Source organism: Ochotona curzoniae, unplaced genomic scaffold, assembly GCF_017591425.1.
Source record: "Ochotona curzoniae isolate NIBS_2020 unplaced genomic scaffold, NIBS_Ocur_1.0 contig_4105, whole genome shotgun sequence".
Classification (NCBI taxonomy): Eukaryota; Metazoa; Chordata; class Mammalia; order Lagomorpha; family Ochotonidae; genus Ochotona; species Ochotona curzoniae.
In genome coordinates, this window is record NW_024466129.1 from 2,920,090 (window position 1) to 2,939,348 (window position 19,259).

Below are 19,259 nucleotides of genomic sequence, written 5' to 3' on the forward strand. Positions count from 1 at the left end.
TCTCTGTTCCGCCTCGGGAGTTTGCTCAGGGGCCACGCCACGTACCTGCAGTGCCGTTGTAGCTGCCCAGGCGGAGTTTGTACAGGCTTCTGTTGTCCTCCACAGAGAACTTGTCGTAGTATGCGAACGCTGCCTCCTGGCCGTCCCGCATGTCCACGCGCAGCTCGTAGCGGCCCTGGCTTGTGATCCTGTGTATACTATCCAGCCCTGTGAAGAGCGGAGAGGACTCTGAGTGAGGCCCCTAGCAACTCCAGAAATGGGAGAAAGCACGCACCTGGGACCTTGAAACCGATGCTGTGGGAGTGGAGGGAGATAGCCCAACCATGTTTGCCTTCAGCCCTCCTCAATTGTTGCCAAACACAACTGGTCAGACTCTGTATTCCATCCTCCTAGGAGGCCCAAAGAAGCCTGCATAGGTCGGCTGGTGAAGACTGCACAGGGGGCCTCTTCTATTCTGGACCCAGGAGCTGACCTCAGGAGTCCTGGCTTTGTCCCCTGCCACCCTTGATGCCAAGCTTTGGTATTGGAAGGAAACGACAGGGGGCAATGTTTTCAGAGCACCCAGGGTATGTCTGGACAGCTTGGTGTGTTTTTAGAGCACCCAGGATATGTCTGGACAGCCTGGTGTCTTCTGGGATCCTGCAGAGGGAGTGCTGTCTGCCTGGCTTCGCTCTGCACTTCTCCTTTCTGTATGCAGGCTTCACGGAGGTCCCAGAGCTGGGCTGCAGAGCACTGCAGGCGATCGCTGGATCCTCCTGACTTCTCTCTGCCTGCTTTGCCATCATGTCTGGTACCTGTCTGAACATGCTATGATTTAGAATTCAAGACTTTCAGAGGTGGAAGGGAAAGCAGAAATGACTTAGGACAGGTTCTTTGTGGCTGAGGACGCTAAAGTCCAGAGAGATGAGCTGAGTGTCACCCCCATCTTTGGACTTTCTTGTCCTGTTGGCAATTCAGGCTCCACCTTGATGGTGAGTTGGATGGTGTCTGCCAAATCACTGAGGCCTGGTCCACCCTAGATGTCTGTTTGCGCAGTGGGGGTGGATTCCACATGCTGTGCTTAATATCCTTACTGGGCAGGTAGGCCCACGTCCCAGCTGCTCCAAGGGTTGACTGCTGGCGGCTCAGAGATGCCTCTTTGGAAAACTATCCTTGATCAGAGTTAGCTCCTCCCTCAGGCTTGTCTCGGGTTGATCTTCCTTAGTTACTGATTTGGGAGGCACCAAAGCCCCACCGCTTCTGTGGGCTGTGACCAGCTCCAGAGCTTCCCCAGGGACCAGACTGAAAGGCATCGTTTTCCAAGATAACACATCCAGTTTTCATAGTTCTGTTTCGCTTCCTCTAAGCCTCTTCTCTTTAGAGAACTGCCCCCAAACAGGAGCTCCACCCCCCCACCCCCCACCAAATCTCTAGAATAAGAACCACTTCCCCTGTGATAGACTACTCCAAGAGGATATTTGAACAAGGATCGCTGTTCGGGGATTTGCTTCTAAAGAACCCAACCTAGGATTTAAACCACAGATGAAGCAATACCACAACCAGAATATTTACTGCAGCCAAACTGCACATCAGTAGCCGTGCTTCTGCTTAGCGTCCTGTGTCACTAAGTCAAGGCTTCTTTCTCTTTAATTCCCACTGTGCCGTTCTAACCTCATGTTCTTCTCTCCTTGTTTCACACTTTCCCTCTGCTTGGAGGTCTTTCCTCCTGGCTCCCAGTTAGCAGGAAGAGTTCTCTTCCCTTCTGCATTTTCTGCTCCCCGTCCTTCCTAATTCTCAGGGGTCTCTCAATGCCTTTCTTCTCTGAACATCTGCAGCCTTCCTGCCAATGGCTCATTAGTGCAGTTTCCCTATGTGGCATCTTCGATCGTTTTAGAAATGTTGTAGAAATAAGGCACTAAACAACTTTGAACAAACGGGGAGAAAGCTATTTCCAAATTCCAGCTTAGAGAAACTTTAACGCTGATGTTAATTCTAATTCCCAGTCTCAGTTTCGTTCCAGTATTTTAGGTCTTATTTACCATGCAATGTGCTCTAATCTACTCTGCTGCTGCCACCACCACCACCACCACCAGGCTTGATGGCGCGGTCCTTACCTGTCACTTAACAACATTAATATTGTCATCTTTCAGTGGATTTATCTTTGAGGTTTCTTTGTCAGTGATAGCACATAGTAATTAGTCTTCTATTTTTGAAAATCATTAAAAATAGCTTTATTTAAATAAAAGTTCATAGGAAATTTCCATGCATAATAGATTATATATTTCACAAATATGGCAAAAATTGTGCAACTGGTCCATAGTGGCTTAGGTTTGGGAAGCGTGCACTCTGTCTGCTTATTGGGCACATGGATTCGTGTGTACTGTACTTGCTTCCAAGCTCTTTACCAAGCAATGGTATTTTCAAGGCATGGATATTTTTCCATTTTCTTGATGTTTCTCTCAAAACTGCCTTATGACTGTCATAATATATATTTGTTACCTGCATAGACAAACGGAGGTGTGAGTATCTCTAATCGGTAACTACACGTTAGCTACCAGCTACTGAAAGAATATTCTATGGCATAGACACAGCACAGAGAGAAAGCAAAACCGACAGTGATTTGCACCACAGAAGGGGGACAAGTCAGTTCTCCCACAGGTCGTGGTTAGCACAGGCTTTGCAGAGGAAGAAGTGCTAACTTGGGTCTTTGAATGTGTGAGGGGTCAGTAAGAAGCACAAAGGAAATGAGGTGGAAAGCACAGCACGGATTTCATTATTTCTACACCCTTCTAAGCTTATCTTTCCATTTCAAGGTGAACAGGAAGGGAGATGAGAGGTCCTTGAGGAGGGGACGCTGGTGACTGCATGCTTGGAGCGTGGTGCTGGCGAGGCATGGCAGGGACAGTAGTGGCCACAGGGCTGCAGAGGGAGCTTACGGATGAACTGGGTGTGCTGCTGGGGACCTGGAGTCACTGAGCTGTTTTACAGGTTTGGAACGTGAGGCCGACCGCGCTAGCAGCTCTGCGGGACAATGGGGTCAGCTTGGTGGCAGAGGTGTCGGTTGTGGGGAGTCACCTAGGCAGTTGAAAGAAGGTGATGCGGCTCAGATAGGATAGTGGACAGAAGAGCCAAACATGGGGCACTCTTTGCCTTTCTTGTTTCCCTTCATCGGTCTTTAAGATGGCACACCCGGGAGGAGATGTAGGTCCAGACAACCTGCCTGTGTCCAAGGGGGCACCATGACAGCCTGGCAGGCTGGGTATGGGTGTTCCTTCTGATGCCACGATGGGTTCTCAGGCTACGGCTCAACTTGTGCCAGACCACTTTAACATCCCCTCCTCCCTCTGCACATCAGGTAATAACATTGTGCAAGGCACCAAGTGGAGTGACTGGCCTCATTCTCTCGCGCCTTGCAGGCCGGCCTGCTGCCTGGCTTCTGAGAGCAGCCAGATGCCCTGGTGCTGGCTGCACTCCTTCCTCCACCAGGCCTCTTGCTCCCTTTGTAGTTGCCTCTTGTCAGGAGCTATCAGCATAAGAGACTATTAATGTGGATGGGAAGAGACAGAGCAAAGGGGAAAGCACCACACTCAGATAAAAACAGATCAATAGCGGAGCCAAACAGGGCAAGAGGTACTGAAAGCAATTCACGAGCTGTCAACTTGCAGTGGACACAGGGCTTCTGATAGTCCCAGACAGACCCAGAAAGGAGGAAAATGGACAGAGCCAGGGAGGCCCTGCAAGGGAGAGCAGGAGAGAGGTGATACCTAGCCAGAATTCATCCTCCAGGTTCCCAAAGCCAACCCGGTAATCAGCCCACTTCCGGAAAAAATCTGTTTGGCCGTTCTGCCGCCTCTGGAACACCTGTAATGAGATGTAGAAAAAAATGATGAGATGCTAAGGAAAAGAAAAGAAACGTGTGACACTGATGAAGCTGGGTTTTATATCTGCAATGACAAAGGTGGCCAGACAAGGAACATTTCCTCCGTGTTTGCATGGCAGCCTTTGCAGGAGTTGTTCAGAGCCCTTCTCCTGAAGTGCTCAGGCCTCTGATGAACAGGCTGGGGGGTGATGCTGACACTAATTTGCACCCCTGCAAGGTACAAAGGATTCAGGATACATATCAAGCTCCCAAGTAGTCAGGAGAAATAGGCTTGGCTCTCTAATTTATCTTGTGGAAAGCATTTGTCACCCACAGAAAGGGACCAGTACAAATCAGCCATCACCTTCTCCATCCCATCACCACCAAAGCAGGGTATCAGTCACTTTAGGAGCTGGTTAAGTGCTCATTTCTTTCAGCCTCTAATGCGTCAGCCTCGGAATCAGTTTCCAATTATGCTTTAAGAACAGGCACAAATATGTCAGACACATAAAAGAAAATGTCTCCCAAGAGCTGCCTGTTATGAGCACAGCCACTATTTAACTATGTTTGGAAACTACCTATTTTGCACCATGAAAAATCTGGTGCTGAGCTGTAGCTGTGCTGGAGGGGAGGCACAGGCGGGCGGAGAGGCTGGCCTTCCACCAGGCTCCAGCTACTGCAGGACTGCTCTGGGGCCAGGCTGTGAGCACTTGCCCCTCTGCACAGTGCCTGCATCGGGAGGCAGGGTAATCTGTGATGCTGCCATTTCCTTCCAGGTTGTACTGCCCTACCAGGTATAAGAGAAAGGTGGGGACAGGAAATGTGCTGCTCTCCCTGAACGTGGTGCTCCCTAAAGGTGGTGGCAGTACTGGTGATGAATCATTGAGGCCAGGAGACACTGGGGACACACATGGCCCAGTAACCAGAGCTGGCAAGCCCAGCTCTGTCCCTTTGGGCTGCCTGCACGTCACTCTCAGCAGGAGGCTCATCTGCCTTGACAGTGGTTTATTCCAGCTGCAGTTCTCAGCGGGTCAGATCCCTGAGCCCATCTAAGCTGCTGCTTCCTGTGGCAGCACCCTTCTGCAGGAACATCTGTGGAAGTAGGCAGGAAGGCAGTTACCCAGAGAGCCTTCATGAGGCCAAACCATCGCAGCCTCAAGGTGCTTGTTCCTCTATTTGCCTGGCAACCTGTGCTTGGTTTGCTGGCAAGGTCCTCGAGGGCGCTGACAATCTTACAGTGAATGTGGAGGTGCTGGGTGCGAGGCTGGTGAGAGGATGATGTTTGCATCCACAGTTGCCTGGATGCAAGGAGAGGAGCCGCATGTACTTACGATCCAGCCCCCGCCGTCTGTGGTCATGTCACAGTACACCTGAAGCTTCTGGCTCAGCTCCCCATTGAGGAAGATGGTGTAGACTCCACTCAGCGTGTCTCCATTCATCAAGTGCTGGGCACAGTCCTGAGGGTGAGCGAACATCCGGCCCCCTGCACGGGAAAAGAGGCAATTTCCACAAAAAGATGCTCTCCCCAGCTCTCCATCAGAGCCCGTTGGGTCAGTGGAGCTTTAGAGAATTTTGTGTCAGAAATCCCTATGTGAATATGGGGTCTTGGCATCCCCACACCCCGCCACTTCACCTACTGTGGGGCCCACAAGACAGGATCTAGTATGATGGTAAGCTCATCTGGTGTTCTGGCTCCTCAACTCGTCTGTTTGACTTTGGATAAACAGCGTGTCTTCTTTGGGCATCTGTTTTCTTATCAGTAAAACAGGGATAAAACAGTCTCTCCGTCGTAGGCCAAGCAGCTGGGGCTGCTTTACGCAGGCTGAGATCACAGATGCAAGGGCCCGGATAAATCCCTGGTGGCGGGGCATCCGCCTTTCCACAGGAGGAGCGTGCCCGTCAAGGTCTTCTGTCGTCTTCCCTGCAGCCGGTAAAGAATGTCCAAGCAAGTTCAGTATTACTGAAAAGAGGGATACCCGTTTCCTGGGCAAAATAATCTGCTGATTGTGTCAAACAATCAAATAACCATGTTTTTTACAGTTCAGTTTAAGGAGCAGGCAGGGGAAGTAACTTGCCAGCTCATCTTGCAGAGAGAACAGCCCACTTTGTAGAATATCTAATCAGCTGAAAGAAAGGCTTAAATTCTGTATGTTGGAGGGCTTAGCTTCAGGGCAAACTTTAAAGCTTAGCGGGCGAACCAAGAAGTAGAGAGCTGGCCTGCAGATCCCTGAATGCAGGCATCGATGGAGCATGCAGAGTGAGGAATGATGGTTTGGCAGCTTTGTAAATATAATGATCTTCGAGGTGGATGAATAGGGTTCTTTGGGGAGGGACTTCTCCAGCCGGTTGCTAGTGTCCCCTAGTGGCAGAATTAGTTCACTACAGGTATGACATTGGGCCTGGGACAGTCCACCTCAATCCCAGAGCATTTAGAGTAAATGACAGCCTTTAGAAAGAGACACGGAAATCTCACTGAAAGCCCCGCTCCTGGAAACTGCCCACCTCAGATTCAGCAGAAAGCACCCTGTATTACAAGAGGTTGTTTGAACTGGGTAGATTTCATGCAAGACCCCTCTGGAGATGCGCTAACACCTCCTAGCTCAAGGACTGCACTTTGGCACGCTGTCTCATCACCATGGACATCCAAGGTGGTTGCACAGAACACAGACACTGGCAACTTCAGTATGGTCACACCAGAAGCGCGGCTACCTGAGCCATCACTATCGTCTTCCAGGTGAACACTAGCCCACGACGGAGTCAGAGCCAGGAACCAAACACAGACAGTGGGATGGGCTCATCGCAACTGGCACCTGAATGGCTAGGCCACATGTCTGTCCCTCAGAGCGGATTCCATTTAATTCTTGCAAGAGACTTGAGAGGGAGGCAAGCGGGTACAGATCAGAGTTGTTTTCTAGAGAAGGAAAATGCACTCCAAAAAGGATCTACTTGGTCCTTTGAACTCAAACGCTCAGGTCTCAGGTCAAGGTCTCTTTGTATTGTCCTGAAACAGGTAATTGAGTATGTACTACAAACTGGAGCTCTACATGTCTCATACAAGGAAGGATTAATACACTTTTGTATTTTTCTTGTAAGTTAAAAGCTTCTTATAGGTTAAAGTTACTTCAGAAGCTTCTTTGTTCAAATTACATTTACCTGTACTTCCCTGATAGCCAGAGAGCCTGAGTATTTTTTTTCAAACATATATTAACTATTTGAATGTATTCTTTTGAAAAATGTCTGTTCATTTCCTTTGCCCATTTCTTAACAGGATTGTTTGTTTTGCTGTCATTGAGTCTCTGAAGCTCTTTATAAATCCTGGATATTAGTCCCTGATCGGTTGTGTAGTGTGCAAAGCTTTTCTCCCATTCTAGGAGAAAGAAGTTCTTCACTTTGTGATATTTCATTTTTCCGTGCAGAAGCTTCTTTTGATGTAGTCCCATTTGTTTATTTTGCCTGTACTTTTGGTGACTTTCCTAAGAAGTCTTCACCAATGTCTCAATCTTGGAGAGTGCTTCCTATGCTTTCCTCTAGCAGTTTGATGGTTTCTGACATTCCACCTGACTCAGGTGAGGTTGACCTATATTCAGAACTATATCAACAACACCTGCTGGTGTGGGTGTGGGAAGACAGGTACCCTCCTTCACTGCTGGTGGGAGTGGAGGATGGTACAACCACTATGGAAGTCAGTATGGACAGTGCTGAAAGAAATGAAAGTTGACCTGCCATATAACTCAGTTGTCTCACTCCTAGGAATATATCCAAAGGAAATGAAATCTGCATGTCAAAAAGTGACCCATAATATTAAATTTACAGCAGCACAATCTGCAATTAATGAAGACATGGAAACAACCCAGATGCTCATCCAAAGAGGAGTGGATAAAGAAATTGTGGTACATCTACTCTATAGAAACACTACTCAGTCATTTAAAAAGAATGAAACGCTACCATTTGTGACCAAATGGCCCCAAGTAGAGACCAATATGCTCCATGAAATAAGCCAACCCCAAAAGGATGCACATTATATTTTCTCTCTGATATAGTAAGGCAACCTTCGCATAAAATATAAATCCATGGATATATGGGTAAACATGTGTACATATGTTCACATATAGAAACTGTATAATGGAGACTGGCATTCCAAGAAGGAAGATACAGGGCCGTATGCATCTCTGTTCCTGAATAAAAGATGGACTCCCAATGAAGCTGCTAAGCATATCTTGACAACAGGATTCTGGATTTTCTGTGGTTGGCTATAACTATAATGTCAGGATACACTTAAATTGCAGAATGATGGACTTGTGTCAGTTGCTGAAAGATCATACTTAATAATAATAGGGGAGAATACAGCAGGGGAGGAGGGAAACTGGGAGTTTGGAAAGGGAAGTCCCTGAGCCTATGGAACTGCATCATGAAAAACAAAAATTAAAAGAAATACAGGAGAAAAATTATATCTATCCTGCTACTTGAACTGATCTCCTTAATAGCTGCAGAGTACTTGCAAAGTTTCATCTCCAAAGCTCTATAAAACTGCCATGGTTCTGCCTACATTCCAGGGGACGGGTGCGAGCGCCCCTGTGCCTGCACCCCATTGCTTTGGGAGCTCTATTTCCATTTCCTGACTTCCAGGTTACTCGACCTCATCTCCAGATCAGCATCCTATCTGCCATTACATCTCCTGTAAGGCACATGTGCAAGGAAAACAGGTACAGATCAATTTTATTTGTAATTGTGAAAAGTGTAAACACATAGTAACTAACCAATCTAGTTGTGAATTGAAAACCTTCCATGTTCACATTTGGTTTCTCAAAGGATTATAAATGAATATATCCAAAACTCTATTAATATAATTCACCTCATCAGTAAGCTAGAGTATAAAAATAGCAATAATCAATCAGAATCACAGAATCATTATAGTAAGACTATTTGATACAGTGTAATAATAAAGTCTATTTTAAAAAGTTGACTTCAAAGAAAATTCTATAACTGATAAATGCTTTAAACCTCAGATCTTCACAAGTGATGTTCTTATTTATTCAAGGTTAGTCAATTAAATATTTATTTTGGAAAAATAAACCAGTCTTTTCCCATAGGAAAGAGATTTAAAATGAAGATTTAGCACAGAAGCTGTGGTTACATTCCTCTTTCAACACTGAGAATGACTCCACATCCTCTAATACCCCTGTTCCTATGAAGCACCGGCCTGGATGTCCCAGATAATGCAATAAGGGAAGAAAAATAAGCGGTATGAGTATTAGAAGTCTAGAAATAAAAGTCATTACTTGTAGACAATATGAAATGCTTACCTAAATTATCAGTAGAAACAATACTTAGAATTAGCAAGAGTTCAGCAGGATCGCTAGATACTAGATTAATACACAAAAAATCAATAATAGTTTTTTTTTTATGTCACCAGTAGCCAACTGGCAAATATTTTTAAAAAGGTTAAAGTCACAAAGCAATAAAATTATAAAATACTGAGAAATTAGTGAAGTGCAAGAAGAATGGCATAAGGAAATGTTTTAAACTATTTGAAAGCAGGAGAAGGTACAATACGCCCCTTCTGATTTAGTATTATAAACATGTCAGTGCAGCCCAAATAGATTGATAAATTCATTGCAATGTCAATCTAAATTCAAGCTAAGCTTCTTTTGGGTGGAAACTCGATATGTTTGATAAACTAAGAAGCATACAGAAGAATAAATCTGGACACAGCCACAGAAAGAGGTACACATCTGAGAATGGGGAATTGTTATGAAAGATGACCATGAACACTGAACAATCAGAGCCCTTGGCACCACCAGGAAAGTTAGGGTGGTGTTAGATGGTGGAGACGATGCAATGGCACTTGACTTAATCCTGCTTTCTCCTGTGGAACAGGGGGCCCAGCTGAAATCTGGGTTAAATGAGAAGTAAGTACTTTGCCTTGCTTCAGCTGTTCATTTTCTGAAAACATTCTAAAAGCATGAAAATTATTGTCTCTTGCTAAATATGTGACTTTGAATTCCATCAAATTTTTGAGGATGTGCTAATTCCAATTCTTTTTAGATTACTCAAAGCAATGAAAAGGAAGAAAACTCTTCCAAACTCATTCTGTGAGGCTAGCATTACCTTAATTCCCCAGCCAAGGTAAGACATAACAATAACAGGATCATAGATCAATATCTTGATGAACATGGATACAAAAATCCTCAACAGAATACTAGAAAATCAAATCCAAAAACACATAAAGAAGATCATCCACCCAGATCAAATGAGATTTATCCTAGGGAGGCAGGAATGGTTCAACATTCCCAAATTACCAAATGTGATACATCACATTGACAAAATGAAGGCTAAAACCCATATGATTACCTCAGAAGTTGCAGAGAAAACATTTGATAAAACACAACAGCTTTTTTAAAAAAGACTTTTTTTTTTTTGTTATTGGAAATACAGGTTAGATTTATGGAGAGAAGGTGAGACAGACAGAAAGACAATCCTCTGTTTCACTCTCCAAATGGCTGCAATGGCTGGAGTTGAAACAACCCGAAGCCAGGAGCTGGGAGCATGGAATCTCTTATAGTTTTCCCGTACATGTGCAGGGTCCCAAGGCTTTGAACCTTCCCCTACTGCTTTCCCAGACCATAAACAGGGAGCTGGATGGGAAGTGGAGCAGCTGGGACATGAACCGATGCCGTATGGGATCTTGGTACTTGCAAGGCAAGGCTTTAGCCTTTGACCCATTGTGTTGGTCCCTACAATGGCCTTTTATGAATTAAAAAAAATATTGAAAAAATCCTGGGTACAAAAGGAGTAAATCCCACCACAATTAAAATAATAATGACAAACCTATGGCCAGCAACATACTGAGTTAAATAGGGTAAAACTGAAAGCATTTCCACTAAGATCTGAAAGCAGACAGATGCCTACTGTCATTTTATTATTTAATATAATACTGCCAGTCATTAGGCAAGAAAAAAAATTAAAGGGATGTAACACACAGAAAAACATCTTTTATGTTCATGAATTAGAAGAATTAATACAATGTTCATGCTAATCAATCTTTATGCTAATCAAGTTACAGCTTCAATGTGACGCCAAACAAAATACCAAGTCGTTCTTTCAAGATTTAGAAAAAAACAATCCTGTAGTTTATATGTAACATAAAGATCCCAATAGCGAGTGAAACAACACAAAGCTAGAAGCATCACAATTTCAACACACACTCCAAGGTTGTTATAATCAAAACTCCCTGGTAGAGGGACAGAAACAGGGATCTGCACCAATGGAACAAAACAGAAATCCCAGCAATTATTCGAGCATCTACAACCACCGACCTTTGATAAACAGGTTAAAATTGCTCCCAAGAGAAAGGAAGTCTCCTCAAGAAATGGTGTCAGGAAAATTGAATTTCCTCAAGACCTCTACCTCACACTCAACATAACAATGGATCCAGAAAATAAACTTGAGTCCCAAACCATCCAAATACTGGAAGAAAACATCGGGAAATGCTGCAAGACCTTGGCCTAGGTAAAGATTTTTTGGGTAAGACCAGAAAAGCACAGACAGTAAATACAAAATTAGGATTATATCAAACTAAGGCTCTTCTGCTCGGCAAAGGAAATGGTCAACAAAGTGAAGAGGCAACTGACAGAATGGGAGAAAATATTTGCAAACTATTCATCTGATAAAGGCTTAAACATTCAGAATACATAAATATATATGATATTCAGAATAATAAAAACAATCTAGTTAAGAAATGGGCAAAGGACACAAATTTTTTCAAAGGATGAAATTCAAATGATGAACAAACACATAAAAGATATTTAGAATCATCAGCCATCAGGGAAGTGCAAATTAAAGCCACAGTAAGGTATCATCCAGCCCCATTTAGAATGGCTATCATCAAAACAATTATAAAAATAGCAAATACTGATGAAGACATGAAGAAAGAGTACCTTAGGTCACTGTTGGTAAGATTGCAACTTGGTGCAGCCATTATGGAAGACAGCATGCAAATTCCTCAGAAAATTAAAAATATATCTACCATGTGGCCCAGCTATTCTGCTTCCAAAGGATATGATATCCCAGATAAAAAAGATCTTGGAATCCCATGTTTGTGGTAGCTAACTTCACAACAGCTACAATATGGAACCAGCCTGAGTGTTTTATCAACTGAGGTTGGATATAGAAAATGTGTGAATGTTGACATTTGTAACAAAATGTATGAAAGTAGAGATTATTGTGCTAAGTGAAGTATGCCAAACTCAATGAAAAAATATCATATTTTCTCTTATTTGCAGGTAATACATACATAGCTAGAGAATAAAAATTATGTGGCTAATTGCTGAAAAAATGAAAAACAAAATCCAAAATTTTCTTGAGGAAAATGATGCTACTGTATGAGCTAAGAGTGAATGAAGAATTTAATGAGACCAAAAAAAAAAAACCCTTTTTTGGAAGAAGTGAAAATAAAAACAAAAATACCACCCCCCTGAGAAGTAACAAAAAATAGTATGAAAAGGCTATTGATTTTGCGTTTTGCAAGGAGGTTGCCTTACAGATAACGTACTATATATGTCCTTTTGGGGTTGGCTTATTTCATGGAGCGTATTGGTTTCTACTTGGGGCCATTTGGTCACAAATGGTAGAGTTACCTTTTTTTTTTTTAATGGCTGAGTAGTATTTCCATGGAGTAGATGTACCACAATTTCTTTATCCACTCCTCTTTGGATGGGGATCTAGGTTGTTTCCATGTCTTCATTATTGTAGGTTGTGCTGCTATAAATACAATATTACAGGTCAAGTTCTGACATGCAGATTTCATTTCCTTTGGGTATATTCCTATGAGTGGGATAGCTGGGTCAGGTGGCAGGTCAATTTTCCATTCTTTTTTAAAGATTTATTTATTTTTATTGCAAAGTCAGATATATAGAGAGAGGAGGAGAGACAGAGAGGATGATCTTCCGTCCAATGATTCATTCCCCAAGTGACCATAACGGCCGGTGTTGTGCTGATCTGAATCCAGGAGTCCAGAACTTTTTCTAGGTCTCCCAGGCAGGTGCAGGGTCCCAAGGCTTTTTGCCATCCTCAACTGCTTTCCCAGGGAGCTGGATGGGAAGTGAGGCTGCTCGGATACAAATTGGCGCCCATATGAGATCCCGGGCGCATTCAAGGCCAGGACTTTAGCTGCTAGGCCACTGAGCCAGGCCCCAATTTTTACTTCTTTTAGCACTGTCCATACTGACTTCCATAGTGGTTGTGCTATCCTGCACTCCCACCAGCAGCGAAGGAGGGTACTTTTCTTTCCACACCCACACCAGCAGGTGTTGTTGGTATAGCTCTGAATGTAGGTCAACCTCACTGAAATTAGCTGGAATCTCAATATGCTTTACATTTGTATCTCTGATGGCTAGCTAGCCTGAGCATCTCTTCCTATGTCTGTTAGCTATTTGAATTTTTTTAAAAAATATCTGTTCCTTTCCTTCACCCATTTCTTCATAGTGTTTTTGTTTGTGTTTTGCTGTCATGAATTCTGAAGCTCTTTGCAAATCCTGGATATTTACAAATATCCTATCATTTGTGTGGTGTGTAAAGATTTTCTCCCATTCTGTTGATTGCTTCTTCACTTTAATAATTGCTTCCTTTGATGTGCAGAGCTTTTTAGTTTGATGTAGTCCCAATGGTTCATCTTGGCTTTGACTATCTGTGCTTTTGGTGACTTTTCTTCTTTTTTTTTTTTTTAAAGATTTATTTATTTATTTATTTTATCAGATATACAAAGAGGAGGAGAGACGGAGGAAGATCTTCCCATCTGCTGGTTCACTCCTCAAGTAGCTGAGCCTATCTGAAGCCAGGAACCAGGAGCTTCTTTCGGGTTTGCCATGTCGGTGCAGGGTCCCAAGGCTTCTGGCCATCCTCAAGTGCTTTCCCAGGCCACAAGCAGGGAGCAGGAAGGGAAGTGGGGCTGCCGGGATTAGAACTAGCGCCCATATGGGATCCCGGTGAGTGCAAGGCGAGGACTTCAGGCACTAGGCTATTCCTGGCCCCTTTGGTGACTTTTCTAAGAAGTCTTTGCCAATTTTTGTATCTTGGAGAGTGCTTCCTATGTTTTCCTTTAATATTTTAATGGCTTCTGTGTGAAGATTTAGGTCTTTCATCCATTTAAAACTGATTTTGGTATAAGGTAAGAGGTGGGAATTTGTCCCAACAGCATTTGTTGGAGAATAGGCTTTTCCCTGGATTATTTTCAGTTCTCTTGTTGAAGATTATCTGGATACCCATGTGTTGCCTCCATGCTTGGGTTTCTAATCTGTTCCATTGAATTTCTTCTCTGTTCTGTGCCAGTACCAGGCCATCTTGATGACCGCTGCCCTGTAGTATGTCTTGGAGATTCCTTCAGTTTGATTTTTGTTCTTCAGGACATCTTTGGGTATTTGTGGTCTCCTGTGTTTGCAGATGAACTTTTGCATCTTCTTTTCTTAGAAGAATGTTGTGGGAATTTTGACTTGGATCTCTTTGACTCTATATATCACTTTTGGAAATATTTACATTTTGATAATGTTGGTTCTGTCAATCCAGGAACTAGGTAAGTTTCTCCATGTTTTTAATGTTTTCTTCTATCTTTTTAGAAAATATTTTACAGTTTTCTTCATTAAAAAAAAAAGAAGGCTGAAAAGGCTCAAGTTTATTCCAGGATCTCTGCCTTACAGAGCAATGGGTAGAATAGGCAAACACAAGAAAAGGAAACTCCGAAGGCTGATGAATGCATGGAGCGATGCTTAAACTCAGGTTCATCTTTTTAAAGGAATTTAACTAAAGCACTGTACCTACGATATGGTTAAGAACTACAAAGTTCAGATCATATAAAGTCTTTGAGAATGATGTATGAGGAAACAGAATCCGCATGAGCTGTTGGATTGATGTAGGTAAGTACAGCCCAATGGTGAGCAGGAGACACAGGCCCTATGGCCCAACAACTCGTCTTCCTCAACATCCCAGTGGACAGGTACCAGGGACAAACCACAGGGATTTACTGCCGTGCTTTTGTGGTGGTAGGAGGCTGGAGGCAATTAGTTGTCTTTCTCTGAGAGCATAGAGAAGTCAGCGATGAGGCACCTGGGGTAGTACTTGTAAAGCAGCAAATGGTTATTCCTGCAAAATAGTGCTAGGGAAGGGTTTGGCATAGTGATTAATATGCCACTTAGGAAGCTCACGTCCCATTTCAGAGTGCCTGGATTGGAGTTTCCACTCTTAGGATTCTGTTCTCATGCTTCTCTAGAAGGTAGCAAGTGATGGCTCAGGTGGTTGAGTCCATGCCACTTATGTGGGAAACCTGGATGAAACTCCCAGCTCCTAGCTTCAGACTGGCCCGGCCCTTCTCTGTAGGTATTGGGGGAATGTGGATCAACAAATGGACAATCTCTCTCTCCCTCTTTGGTGTGTGTGTGTGTTGCTGCCTTTCAAATAAAACAAACGTTTAAAAAGCACTGAGTTAAAAAATATATCTATATTAATACAGAATGACACATAATCTTGGTATGTTTATACTCAAAACAGTTTTTCAAAAGTTCAAATAAAAGGACACTGGTTGCTTGTGGAAGGTGGAAGAAGAGATGACAGTAAAAGGAACAAGTGAAGGAGTACACGGAAGGACCCTTGCTGGAGATTACATTGGTGATGCGATAAGCATGGCAGGAAGATGAATGCAAACTCCTGATCTGACATGCATCTCATGCATAGCAGTAGATTGTTTAAATGCATTGGTTTTCCATTTCCTCTTTCACATCTAGGTGCCAAAGGAAGGGAAAGGTTTGCTTTTGGTGGGTTTGCTTGTCTCAATGAAAAAAGAATTGAAAGTTTCTTTAGTAATGGAGCAAGAAGACACCCTGATCACTCCTCGACTTTGGAGAGGGGCACATGTGGTATGCAGGGGGTCGCTTCAGAAAGGTCAAGGTAACATGGGCATTTGGCACAATGGCTAAGTTCAGAAGCTCTCACTCCATATTGGAATGCCCAAATTGGAGTTCTGGCACTGCTTCTAATTCCAGCTTCTCACTGATGCAGATCGTGGGAGACAGCAGGTAATGGCTCGAGAACTTGAGACCCAGCTACTCACGTGGGAGACCCAGGAGAAATTTTGGGCTCCTAATTTTGGCCTGACTCCAGCCTGGATGTTGAGTGCACTTGGGGAAAGCACACATAAATTGAAAATCTCTGTTGGGGTATGTGTGCATGTGTGTGTGTGTGCGTGTATGAGTGTATGTCTGTCAGTCTGCCTTTGAAGAAAAATGAAAATAAAAAATTTGAGGAAAGGTCCATGGAAAATGAGAGGAAAAAATACATTGATTTTGGTGCAATATATTTTAGAAATCTGCAAATGGGTATCTTAAAAAAGTTCAATGAAAAATGCGTATCATGAAAAAATTTATGTTTTCATTTTTTTTTTTTTTTGGATCAAGGTCAACACCATTTGCTGTAATCTTTCCATGGACCAACATGTCAATGCAGGCAGCAGCAGACAGACCACTTTCTTTTCCAACACAGCTATCAGATAACTTTAGGGTTTCCACAATGCTCTGTCTGTTGCCTCAGAGTCTAGGGTCTGCCAGGAACTTATTCATGTTCTCGACCTCAAAAACAGAAGCGTGTCTTAGAGTAGACTCCAGAGTTTTCCTGGACAGTGGAAACTGAAGCAAAGCCAGTAAAAGAAAACTTCTCATTACTCATGTCCAGATACCTCAGCAAATGACCGCCTTCACTTAACCTCAAGGTCAAGGCCGTGGTGTTCATGGTCTCTGAGGATGAGCTTTAAAGTGAGAGTCTTGCTTGCTTTTTATTGGATTAAAGAAGACAATGAAACCTGCCTCTCAGAAAATCATTTCACCAAGGCTCTGTCGCTCTGCAGGGAAATGTGTTTCCTCATTTATATTCATGTCTCTAAAAGACAAGCAGACCTTGGATGAAATTTCAGGCGACAATAAATTATAAATAATGTATCCATATTTTCTCCTTCCGTACTACTTGTATGTAATTCCCCCCAGAGCTTTGTGCAAACACTGGAGGCAAGCAGGTAGGAAGCTGTTAAACATGATGTAAAGAATGAAATGGGCTCATGGTGTGTGGCAGGAACACAAGAAGGAAGAAATCTTGATCAAAGGAGGTTTTGTGGGGGCCAACTTTTTCTCTTTTTTTTTTTGTTCTTTTTTGTTACTTCAACTCTTCCAGACCAGCTTGGCATTCGTTAGAAAAAAATCATTTATCTTGGTCCCCTCAACGTGAGGATCTATCTACGGAAGGGACCACTTTGCACATCAGATGTGCTCTGTTATGCCACTGGAGAGGGCACAGAAAATAGAATCATCAGCTGAGATTGGTGTGTCTTCAGAAATAGGTTACTGCTAAGTAGAAAACTTCAATACTGTCAGTGTAGTCAGAAAGGATGCTAGCTGTTAAAACAAAATTAGCAACCAAATCCATCATCCCTGGTTTCTCATCACCTAGAAGGCGTCCAGTGCTTCTCAGACTTCTCACATGTCAGGAGCAAATTCAAGCCTGGAATGCAGCTTGGCAGCCCCTGACCTGCAGGTAAGGGAAAGACTGCTGTCCCGCGTTTGTTTCTTTTCTTTCTGGGTATCATCTCCACCCTAGCCTGAAGAAGAAGCAGATACTCTACATGCTCACCCTTCTTAACACGATTTGTACCTAGGGTGGGTACTTGATGGTTAAGGTGCCACCTGGGACCCCTGCATCCTCAGGGATGCCGCTAAATTGGCATGCTGGCTTTCTACGAATTCTGCCTTCTTTCCGATGTAGACCCCAGAGACCATGGTGACGACGGCTTGCTTCCTGTGTGGGAGACCCGTGGTGAGTTTCCAGCTCCTGAGTTTGTCCTGCTTTAGCCCTTGCAGTGGTGGGCCTGTGGGGGAGTGCATCAGCATATTTTTGTTGTCTTTTCAATTAATATGAAAATAAATTAAAATTAAAAAAATTTTTTTCACTTGACCAGGTTAAGAAAGGAGAGGGGAGAGTAAAAAATAGGCAATGTGAACTCATTACTAACGTGCCAATGACTGCATGACTTAGTGTATTCAATTCAGGGAACTTGGCAGTGATGTGGCAGTCTGGAGCTAGAGGGACTTTGAGTGTCACACTTTGCAAGCTGTAGGAAGATTCTTCAGAATTTATTCAGAATTAAAAGATGTTTATTTTGGTGCAAAGGGCTTTCGAAATCCATGCATAGCTTTTTGTAATGTGTAATTTACAAGCACTTTTTATATATCTTAACTGTTTGAAAGGCAGGAAAGGAGAAAGAGAAGAAATCTTTCTCCTCAAGTGTCAACAAGAGCTGGTGCTGGCCAAGTTTGAAGCCAGGAATCAGGACCCGCACTGAGGTCTCCCACGTGGGTAACAGGGACTCAAGCATTCCAGGCACACTCAGGGCATGTCTTAGCAGGGAGCTGGCTTGGAAGCAGAGGTCCACACGGTCCCAGGCAATCCCACATGCATGCAGGTGTCCTAGGCTGCTGCCTGATTGCATCACAATAGCCACCCCAAGGGTTCTTTGGAGACTCCTTGTGCATGACTAACTGCCCCTGCAGTCCTGTCCAGGTAGTTCTCATTTTTTTTCTTCTTCCACTTTCTTTGTTCAGAGTCTGCTCTTCTGAGCTCTGCAGCTGGGACTCAACTATTCAGTTCAGCCAGTGTCTACTATGTGTGCCATGTGCTGTCTAGGAGACATTTTCTCACGCAGTACTTCTGTCCACAAAGGTTTCATTGTGCAACCAGTCTTTTCAAGAGTACTGAGAAATCTCCAAGACAAAGCCAGTGGAGTTTGATATGCACAAGAGACTTGCATTCACATTGATCTTTCCGATAAGATTCTGCAGAAGTTTCTGGACATGGAGACATCTTCACAATGGGTTGCAGTAGTAGTAGCAGTGAGTCCTTCTCTGGTGCTGCAAACTCGACCTTGAAGCAGCTGGTTGAATAGCCACACTCACTGTATGAGAAATGGGGCTGTTTAATTTTCTCCTCTGCGAATCGGTATTGATTGTGCTCCAGGAGCCCAAGGTTCATTGGAATCTTTTCAAAGCAAGCAAAGAAAACTAAATACTTCCTGATGGTCCCCTGGTCTGTCTACCAGACCAGCCACAGCCCCGGCCTGCTCGTTCAATGCCTGCATATCTGTGTCTGTGTCTGCATATTTGATCTATTGAACCCCCAGTGTGGTTTGAGAGTCTGGCTACAGCTGCATCTAAGCAGAAGGTGGTCACATGGCGGATGTCCTCCGCCAGCCCGAAGGGGTCTGGAAGGAAGGCCAGCTCTAAGATGCCTCAGCATTTTAGCACTGCCGCCCTGCCCCTCACCTTACCTGTGGTGTCATAGGAGATGAAATGATTAGGTTAGACTTAATATACAAATTCAGAGCTGTCTCAGTGTC

General features: G+C 43.8%; 1 protein-coding gene across 2 annotated transcripts in view; it reads right to left on the reverse strand.

Moving 5' to 3' along the window:
* TNR (tenascin R) overlaps nt 1-19,259 on the reverse strand; it is a 72,621-nt gene that overhangs the window by 5,090 nt on the left and 48,272 nt on the right. For both annotated transcript variants that reach the window (XM_040984220.1, XM_040984221.1), the window contains 3 exons: nt 5,170-5,321; nt 3,744-3,840; nt 46-207 (listed from right to left, as the gene is read on the reverse strand). In XM_040984220.1, the coding sequence (XP_040840154.1) occupies nt 46-207; nt 3,744-3,840; nt 5,170-5,321 (411 nt within the window). The remainder of the gene's footprint in view (nt 1-45; nt 208-3,743; nt 3,841-5,169; nt 5,322-19,259) is intronic.